Below are 10,000 nucleotides of genomic sequence, written 5' to 3' on the forward strand. Positions count from 1 at the left end.
CAGGATGTGAGGAACCACACCGAGGTCCAGCATCTTCACACAGTTACTGTCTGACAGAAACACAGCAGGCCAACGGAGACACCTTCAAAACCTGATTACTGTATTACATTACATATACTTCTATATACTGTTACATTACAGATTACTAACATGATTTTGCAATCCCCGCAAGAGCTCTTTGATTTAAATCTGGGTGTGATTGGTCCACTACTGCTGCAGCTACAACCCATCCAGCCGGTAAACAGCACCAACAACGGACCTAACGGTGTTAACCTGAGGGTGGGAGTCACGCTTTCACGACAACACAGTCCTGCCACTGTAGGTCGAGAGGGACAGTATGAGCGCAGTATAGTACTTATTTTACCTACAATGGTACTAATACGCCGTATATAATGAGACATGTCAGACATGTTTTACTAGTACATGTTTCTCAACTAAGTTCAATTTCTTTGGCACAACCGGCTGATAAACAGAATGCCTGGAACCTTCTGGTGTTGCAGCTACAACCGTTGGTTTGTGGACTGCTGTTATGAAGCTTTGAGTTCGACGATTTCGCCGTCGCCATCTTGGATTACGGCCGTCGCCATGTTGTGTTTTCGCAACCGATAAACGGAAGTGACCATATTTGGAATGTGGGGGAGTGACGTAGAGACGCCGTATACGGCTCTGGTAGCAGCACTGACCTGTCAATCACAGTAAGCCCCGCCCCTAAAGCATCCCCTGCTTTATGGTCTGTGTGACTCTAAATGGAGCATAATGTACTAAATGAACATCATGCTGTATTGAAGAAGACTGTAAACTAGAGCTTGAGACGATAAACTCATGTTTACAATGTTTACTGAGGGAATAAATCAAGAGAGAAGTAGAGTCATTTTAGACTAGACTTCTATACAACCAGAGGAGTCGCCCCCTGGTGGACACTAGAGAGAATGCAGCTTTTAACCTTTTAAAAACGAGGCCTATTTGCAGGCCTCAGCTCGAATAAAGATAAGAAATACCTAATTAATTGTATAAAAAAAAAAAAAATAACTTTTTTTATATATTTTTGAGATGAGAAAAATCATGGAACTATCAGAATACATGTTACTGGTTCACATAAGATAAGGATGGAACACAGCAGAACTTGGAAAACTCAAAAGCTCGATCTTGAAAAACAGCACTTTTAGGGTATGGTTTTTTGGAAAGTATGGGTATCCAAGACTTTTAATATGCTGGGCTCTTAGAACAACTGATATAGGCTCTATATACACAGCTATACATAGATACAGTGAAACATTTATGAAATATAGAGCATTTCAAATTAGAAAACTGATCAAATACTCCAATATTTGAATAAAAAAGCATTTTTAAAATTCAAAAACACTCTATATCACTTCTATGTATCACTCATGATGTTCATTGAATCAATAGACCGAAGATTGGACCTTTTTTGAGTGTTTTAAGATCTTTCTATGCCCTTTTTAGTTATTTAGTTTAAGGTCAAATCCTGCTTCGACTCTCTGTTCAGGGCTGTATCTCAGCCCCCCCCTCTCCGATTTTCACCATTGAGACATCCTTCGAACCGTAGGAGCCAATAGAATTGCCTGGAATTGAAAGCTAGATGATTGACAGCACTATTAGCCAATAAAGCTAAAAAAGGTCCAGCTCTGAAATCTGATTTGCTGAGCTTCCAACCCTCCCAAGAATCCGAGGAGTGTCGGAGAGACACGAATCGAACGGATTCACACGGAGCACCAGCAGCTGGACAAACATGCATTGGAAGTACGGAGATATTCCATTTTTTCGCTGAGATTCGACCAAAAGTAAGTACAATATTCGATGAAAGCTGTGTGACTTTTTGTGTTCGAAGCTGAATATCTCTGCGATGGTTTACCGGGGAGAGAAATGGAAACTATGTCCGTAATCTCCGTCAGGCGCTCGTGCTTTTTCATGCTGCATGTTCGTAGGTAGCACGTTGCTAACGGAGTGTAGCAGCCTTTTTCTCCGGTCTGTCCCAGTCATATCGAGTATGATTTATGATATTTTGTTATTTGTTTGCTTGGCTGATGGGAGATGTGTTTGTCTCATGTAGAAGTGACCTAGTTCATGTTGTTCCCAGGACGCTGAGGTTTCTGCAGAACTATAACATCACTATATTCGTTCTTCGTGGGTTCTCTGCCAGTTACTTTTAACACAAAACTCTCTAAGTTTTGATGTACTCTGCGTCCAAATGGGGGACCCTCGGGTGTATCTGGTTTTAATACACTTCCGCATTAGCTTCACTCGGCAGAACCAGAGGTTGCCGCCTGGTCCCTTCACAAACCTGTGATCGACGTCGCAGAGATCTGTATTCTTGAATAAAGAGAAAATATATCTCACCGTTCCTGGCGAAGTTGGCGATGGCCAGGGCTCCGGACAGCTGCAGCTGGGTGTTGTGGCTCTGCAGCCATGACAGAACATCCTGGTACACCAGACCTGATCCCTCACCAAAACACTTCTGCATGGACTCATCTGACACACAGACACGGACACACATATCTGTGTTTTAAACAAGATCTTAACAATCCTCACAAACGGCAGCTCTGACGTTACTTTCCCTGTATAATAAGATATTGTATTATATGGGTGATTTGCTGCATATTAATGAGGTCACGTTGTCTCGATAAATAAGGCTGAAAGGAGTCCTAACACTGCAAACAACCTGCTTGGCTGGCCAGCCCCTAGCTGCTCCATTGCCCATTGGGCCGGTGCCCGGGGGCCCCTGACCCCTAGAGGGCTCCGAAACTGTGGCTTCCTGTTTTATTTTTTAGCAAAGGGTCAGTAGTGAAGAAGGGGCTCGACGAGACAACACAGCTTTCAGGGTTTTATTTTGAGGCTGTCGCTACAGCCAGCTGTGTACTAATACCACAAAGGAGTTACTCTACTGCAACAGGAACCCGAACAGGAAGTTTAAAGCTGTAACATGAACATGAACATCTGAAACCACCGATGAGCGTCTATGGAGCAGAGCCGGTAGCTGTTGGACCCTGTAGAGCCGGACCGTGCTACGCTACGATTGGTCAGTCTGCATTCGAAGGGTGGGGTTTAGCGAAGGGTTCATTCTGATTATTTAGGCTCTAGTGTAAGCTGAAGGATGATATGATTCATTAATAGTGGAAAAGATATATTTTTAGTTGTGTTCTGCTCTATCTGAGATGCAATGATGGAGGACAGGACAACGGCTAGAGCCATTAGAACTGGCCAATCACAGCTGAATTAAGCTGAATGTTAATTACATGCATAGAGTTGAAGGATCAGGTGAACGAGGTGAAAGACGGACAGAGAGGAAGCCAAATAAGGAAATGGATACCAACACCCAGAGCTGTGCCACAAGCTGCTGTCACCTCCTGCATCACTCACCTCCCAAAAGCAGGGACACGATGAGGTTGGAGGCGATCTTGATGCTGCACAGGTCGTGTGGGTCAGAACCTCCCTGCAGACCCTGAATCATCTCTGACAACGCCTCCGGTACTCCGGACTCTGCAAACTGCAGCTTCAGCGTATCTGGTGGTCCAACACAATTTATTGCGTCATTATCATCAAAGCGAACATTGCCTTCCGATAAAGTACGACTAATTGAATAAAAATGAATTAATTCATCGTCGAGGTGAAGAGGTGTGTGCTGAAAGTTGATACAGAGGAGAATTAATATTCGAATGCATTATAGAATGCCCCAGACCCTTATTGCATTATATTCCATTCCATCTTTATAATATATATATATATTATATTATATCTATATTTTAAATTGTCACCTGTCACTTTGCCATATCAAGTCGTACTTCTATCTACAAGTCTTCCCTCTTCTTACTGTGGCCTCCTCTCTGTCTTACCGCTCTCGCCCAGTGAGCCCAATATCTCGAGGATGATGTGTCGGCGCTCTGCGTCCGGCGCCCGTTTCAGCTGAAAGGTCAGAATGCCGGCCACATCCAGCTCAGTCAGCGCCTCCCTCGCAGAGTCTGCAAACATAGCGCTCTGATTTTACACAGCGGCTTTTTGAAACGGTGAACTTCCCGCTCTCTGCTTAATAAAGGTCTCGTTAACGAGAGACACCCCGGGAGAAAAACATTGTTATTTATGCACAATACATTTTTTTGATGACATGCTTTGGTCTCTGGTGACATCACTGGATGAGCTCATTGTTCCTTCTCTTCCGTGATGAAATCAGTGACGAACAACCCGTGATCTGTGTGTGTCTCTTCGCTCTTCTTACTGATTTCTCGTGGCGCTGTGCACAAACAGTGCGTGTTCGTGACGTCGCCTGTGAGCAGCTTAGTTTCAAACGGCTGACGAGTACGAGGAGAACATGTAAACACAACCCGGAGGTGAAGCTACAGCTGTGAGGGACGTGTCTAAATACTGAGACGGTGCGGCTCATAAATAATGAATTACTAAGATAAAAACAATTGCTATATAATCACCCATGTCAGCCAGGTTACAGAGGGCCAGCAGGCAGACATTGACCAGGGGCTCGTTCTCTGGATACTCCCTGATAATGGACACCAGTCTGGGGATTACACCGCTCTGGACTAGCTGGTCCTGTTGGGATGCTGGGCGGGAGGTCAAAGAGAGGGAGAGAGAGAGAGAGAGAGAGAGAGGAAGTGGTTAAAGTCACACATCCTGTATGGATTGTTTTCATTATTTAGTTTAACATTTAATAATCATAATTAAGTCTCTGTAGCCTTCAGAAGAAGGCGGCCTCTGCCTCACATGCACCCTGTTCATCCTCAGTGAACTGACTGAGTCAGCGATGTCAGACCAACTCACAGCTGTCGAAGCAGATGCGTCCGATGGCCCTGCCGGTGTTCAGCAGCATCTCCTGGTTGTCGCTGCTCAGATGGGGAACCAGCACCTTCACCAGGCCCGCCTCGATGCACGGCTCCCTGACTGCAGCTGCAACACACACAAGGAGGACTTCACCTCGTGAAATGCCCCCTCAAAGAAAGTCCCTTCAATCGGAGTTGTAGGTGAGACCACGCCCAGCTGGGACGCAGTCAGGTGATGCCACCCGTTTGGTTTACGGACTGATACATGTAACATGTCATACCTTTATATTGTACTGTATTGCTCATCATTTTGCAGACATTCGTTCAACATTGCTCTGTTATTCAGCCTGAGCGCTGCTTCTTCCTAGTTTACCACAACAGCACCACGAATCTTGTGGAAAAGTTAGTCAAGGGGCAAAAAAGAAACAACGTTTTTTTGACTGTAATTACTCACAAAAGGCATGTCATTTGGGAAGTCATTCATTTGTGTACGAGATGTATGCAGCATGGAAGAGAAGTCCTCAGAGAGATGGACATTTGTCCAGAGTCTTCCTCGGTTGTGTTTACTGTTGCCTCTCTCTCACTCTTCCTCTCTGTCCCTCCTTTCAGCCACATCCACACTTCCCCAGGCCTCTTCATTGACATGTTGCTACTCAAACTCTTTGAACCACTCCCCAATGCCCAGGACCCCCACTTGTCCATGCACTAGAACACTAAAGCTGACTGCTTGCATGTGAAGACCTTCCTGGCAATAAACCAGATTCTTATTCTGGAAGTTCTAGAGCAGAAGCTAAATGGACCTTTTGTCAACAATATTGGGGCATTAAAGAGAAGATATTACACAAGAACATAACGACTGTTGCTCAGGTGTGTGTGTGTGTGTGTGTGTGTGTGTGTGTGTGTGTGTGTGAATGGGTGAATGTTGACATGTGGTCTACAGCGCCTGTATAAGGGGCTACACGAATGCAAGTCCATCCACCTCTTAGCACCACAACAGTAACAGTATCCCACCTTCTCGGGCCATCTCCGCCACCACCAGAGCCACCTGGCAGCTCAGGCAGCTTCTGCTCCGTAAGGCCTGAGCCAGTGAGGGTAGAATCCCACTTCTGGCGATCTCGACAGCAGCATCCTTCTCTGTGGACACACACACACATTTATTTGTTCAGAAGGAAACGACAGGATATGGAATCCCAGCACACAAATGTCTTCTAGTTCACACAATAAAGTCCAGATGTGACTCAGACTGTGATGATTACAAATACACCAGAACAGATGTTTTGTGATGGCCTCCTGACATTTCCTCTACTGCCACCATCAGACATTACTTTCTCAGCAGCCTAACAGACAGAGTGAGCCACGATGTCTTTGTCTTTGCCGTGTCATGAGGTCAGGGTAGGCCAATCAGAGGCAGAGCAGGACGGGTCGTGTCATCGCCACTCTCTAGGCCGGAGTCATCTACACTTGGTGCATGTTCAGTCGTTTAAAAAACAGTTCAGGCTGGTTGTGGAATAACTCGTAGTAAATAGTAGATCTACAAGTGGACAGAAGAACAGTTAGGACCACGGGTTTTGGGCAGCAAGCTTCAAGCAGGTCTACCTGAACTGCACCAACTTCCACTCCAACCATAAACTCGTCTTTTGGAGACGCCCGTCGCCTCGCACACCTCAACCACGGCCAGCAGCAGACCAATCACAGGACGCCGATTGGTCTGAACCCCTGTGGCATTACTTGAAACCTGACACGGTGGATTCTTTGTGCGATCTGTGTTGAAGCACAATGCTGTCTCTTCCTGCTGTGAGGGGGCGCACTCAACACATCATTTCCTGTCCAATGTGGCGCATTCGTGTATGCGGGGGGGGGGGGGGGGGGTGTGTACAGTACCCTTCCACCCACCTGGGCTACACAACTCAGCAAGCAGGGCTACGGATCTAATGTGCAGGCAGGATGGAACAAAGAGAACCGAAGAAACGAGAATGTATCTGGCGAGTGTGCAACCTGTAATCACAGGGCAGAAAACTCATCGATAGCTGTGTGGAAGGTGTGTGTGTGTGTGTGTGTGTGTGTGTGTGTGTGTGTGTGTGTGTGTGTGTACAGGTGCGTCACATGACTTACTCTTTTCCAGAAGAGCAGCCAGCATTGTGTCCAGATGAGGCTTGAGCTCCTCTTCAATCAGCTCTGTACTCACACTGATAGCGTTTAGGGCCTCGCTTAGAGAGTCTGCAACACACACACACACACACACACACACACACACACACACACACACACACACACACACACACACACACATACATACATACATATACATCATCACCAACAACAACAACAAAAATGTTTAAAAAAAGTTAAGAAAACAGCAGATTTAAAAGCCTTCCTTATCCTTACAGAACCATTTTTATTTCACTTTACATTTCTCCTAGATCCACCACAAGTTAGCATTACATAATGCCTCATTTGCATATTTAAACATACATTTTCAGAAAATGTGTAAAACAAAAAGCAGCTGTCTTAATGTGAGTTATCGTCTTGGCCTAACGTCTCCTGTCACTGTGCGTTGGGCTGAAGTGTACAGTTCTACATGACGTTGATCAGGATCTTTATCAGAGCCAAGCCAGCCGTCTTTAACAGATTATGATAGACCATACAAAGCCTATTTCTGTGCTCTATGGATGCCATCTGTCACCAACAACACAATATCATGCTTCATTAAAGCACTGGAACATGTTTTTGTTTGTGCTGGGCATGAAAAGAAGCTTCAAGACAGTATCCCTCCACTATCTCCATGGATCCTACATATATATATATATATATATATATATATATAAATAAATAAAACACTGAAGACATTAACCAAACACCACATGTGAGGAAAGCTGTGACGCAGGAGCAGTTAAAGTGGATTCACTCTAACCGTTCTAAAGTAGGCGTGTCATAGCGTACCATAGAGAGGCACAGCTATGAAACGCTGCACAGCAGGCTGGTGACGCCATGTACATGTTCTATTTTTATTCTATGTATCATTTAATGTGGAACGCACTTTGTGCTTAAGCGTGAAAAGTGCAACATAAATACGATTATAGTTCCGACTACTCGTCTCTCCTCTCTCAAATGAATCAGTGAAACAATAACTTCAGAGATTTCTTAAACCAATCACTGCAGAGAGATGAGACGTAGCGCGCCACTAGCAGCCCGCCCTTAATGATGTCACGAGGTCACGCCATCGTATCGTCATCACTAGTTATCATCGTTGTATTTCTGGCTTTTTGCTTTCCTGTCTGTTCGTCACGTCCATACAGAAGCAGAGAATTGCAGAAGACGTTTGGAAATCATCACTGGACCGACGCAAAGCCGCGCCCTTCATTAGAGAGTCTTGACCAATCACAGACCGGCATGAACAAGCAGGACTGCATGAAGAGGTCTAAGGAGGACAGCAGGAGCCCGTCCTCCTCTGATCTTTTGACCGTCCTGCAGTGCTGCTGTTGGAACATATTGATAACAATAATAGATTAGCTTCCCAAGAATAGAGACAATATTTTATAAATCAAGCTGAGAATAGGTAATGCTTTATTTCAACCAATTACTCTTTTTTTTGTAATTTGATCTTCGTCTTGCTTCTCAAAAACAGAGGAGGGAGAACCTCGTCTGCCTCCATGGACCAGAATCTTCTGACCCGATGCTCTCTTCTAATAATTGCTTCTATTGTTTCTGTTTTTACCATGTAAAGTGTCTTTGAGTGCCTTTTAAAGCGCTATAGAAATAAAATGTATTATTATTATTATTATTAAGACAAATGCTACATTTTCAGCCCCTCTAGTTGTCTCTAGAGGAGTTACAGACTTTTAATATTGTCGCTGGTCGTACTCAGTTGAATATAATAAAAAATAAACCATCCTAGTATCCAGGATGCGTTCACCTTGATCAACGCTTTACCAACGCGACCTATATCCAGGGTCAACATTCAGCATCAACACAGGAAGTAGTGTGCACTTAAAGAAAGCAGCGCGATCTTACTGAACTCTGTGAAATCACCAAAACCTCTGAACGGCGTGACGTGTCCGTCACCGCGGAAACAATTTAGGCTTCTGAACAAAACGGCCTCGCTAGGTTCAGGAGAGGACAGATCAAGGCTTGGGTTGAAACAACTTCAGCAAGTCTTCGTTGACCTTTGGTGCCACATGGGACGCAGACTCTTGGGTAAAAGGTAACAGAAAGAGGGAATCATGTTTTCAAAGAAGCTGATCCAGGGTTAGGTGGACTTCTCCGACGTTGATGTTCTTGTATGGTGGGGGCTGAATTAGGGCCAGTCGACCTGAGACAGCTAGGATACTTCTTCCACTGCTGACATGGAATAAAGCTCGAGCACAAACCTTGAGTTATTGAAACAAATGCACATTCAATACAAGGCATCACACACACTACAAGGCATCACACACACTACAAGGCATCACACACACTACAAGCAAACATACACACAAACACAGAGGGGAGAGACCTGCAGATGGTAATCACCTAAGAGCTAATCCTTTGTAAGTCGAGTGAAAATAGCCTGAGTGGAGAGGCTGATACGCAGGCTGCTATACGTCAGGATCTAACCCCGTGTCCTGTGTGTGTGTGTGTGTGTGTGTGTGTGTGTGTGTGTGTGTGTCAAGACAGCAGGCCAGCATTTTACTAATCAGAGTCCCCAGGGTGCTTATTACAGACGCCTCCACTACAGCACATGTTTCCACATACACAAACATACATGCATGCACTTACATAAACATACGCGCGTGTAAGTATGTTAACGGTAGATGCAATATCAGGGAGCGCTGCACAATCTATTCATACAACAGTCCAGAGATAAGTCCCGCCTCTTGTTATCATGCTTGTTGTGTCGAGCGCTGCTCAGACTTGGTGAGGCCGTGTCAGAGAGCTGATCCACCTCTGTGACCCAATTTCAAAGCCTCAGATCAGCAGTTCAACACACCTTGAAAAATCAGGGTTGTGCTCGACCACCGAGTGCAGCATCCTCCGGAGGTGTTCAGGGATGCATTGTGTTCACAACGAACACAAGAGTAAATGTGTTTTCAATGATCGCCACTGAGGAGAGGAGGCAGCTGTTAGCCAGTTAGTAAGTTAAGCAACTAGCAAGACAGCAGCACCAAAGCTTGTCCAAATGGCTAGTCAAGAGTCAAGGGCAGACTTAAAATCCATACAATTAAACATGAAAATCCATA

The 10,000-nt window shown here is 45.0% G+C and overlaps 1 protein-coding gene across 1 annotated transcript in view; it reads right to left on the minus strand.

The window, feature by feature from the left end:
* The window catches only part of si:dkey-191g9.5 (rap1 GTPase-GDP dissociation stimulator 1), a 21,069-nt gene that overhangs the window by 8,515 nt on the left and 2,554 nt on the right, over positions 1 to 10,000 (minus strand). Inside the window, exons 2-9 of the mRNA XM_068727847.1 lie at positions 6,897 to 7,001; positions 5,796 to 5,918; positions 4,786 to 4,911; positions 4,440 to 4,568; positions 3,852 to 3,977; positions 3,379 to 3,522; positions 2,359 to 2,490; positions 1 to 50 (exon numbers count right to left, since the gene is read on the minus strand). The exon at positions 1 to 50 is cut by the window's left edge and continues 85 nt beyond it. Coding sequence (XP_068583948.1) covers positions 1 to 50; positions 2,359 to 2,490; positions 3,379 to 3,522; positions 3,852 to 3,977; positions 4,440 to 4,568; positions 4,786 to 4,911; positions 5,796 to 5,918; positions 6,897 to 7,001 — 935 coding nt within the window. The remainder of the gene's footprint in view (positions 51 to 2,358; positions 2,491 to 3,378; positions 3,523 to 3,851; positions 3,978 to 4,439; positions 4,569 to 4,785; positions 4,912 to 5,795; positions 5,919 to 6,896; positions 7,002 to 10,000) is intronic.

The sequence above is a fragment of the Cebidichthys violaceus genome, unplaced genomic scaffold, assembly GCF_023349555.1.
Source record: "Cebidichthys violaceus isolate CVI_PGR_0920_01 unplaced genomic scaffold, fCebVio1.0.p SCAF_10, whole genome shotgun sequence".
NCBI classification, from domain to species: Eukaryota; Metazoa; Chordata; class Actinopteri; order Perciformes; family Stichaeidae; genus Cebidichthys; species Cebidichthys violaceus.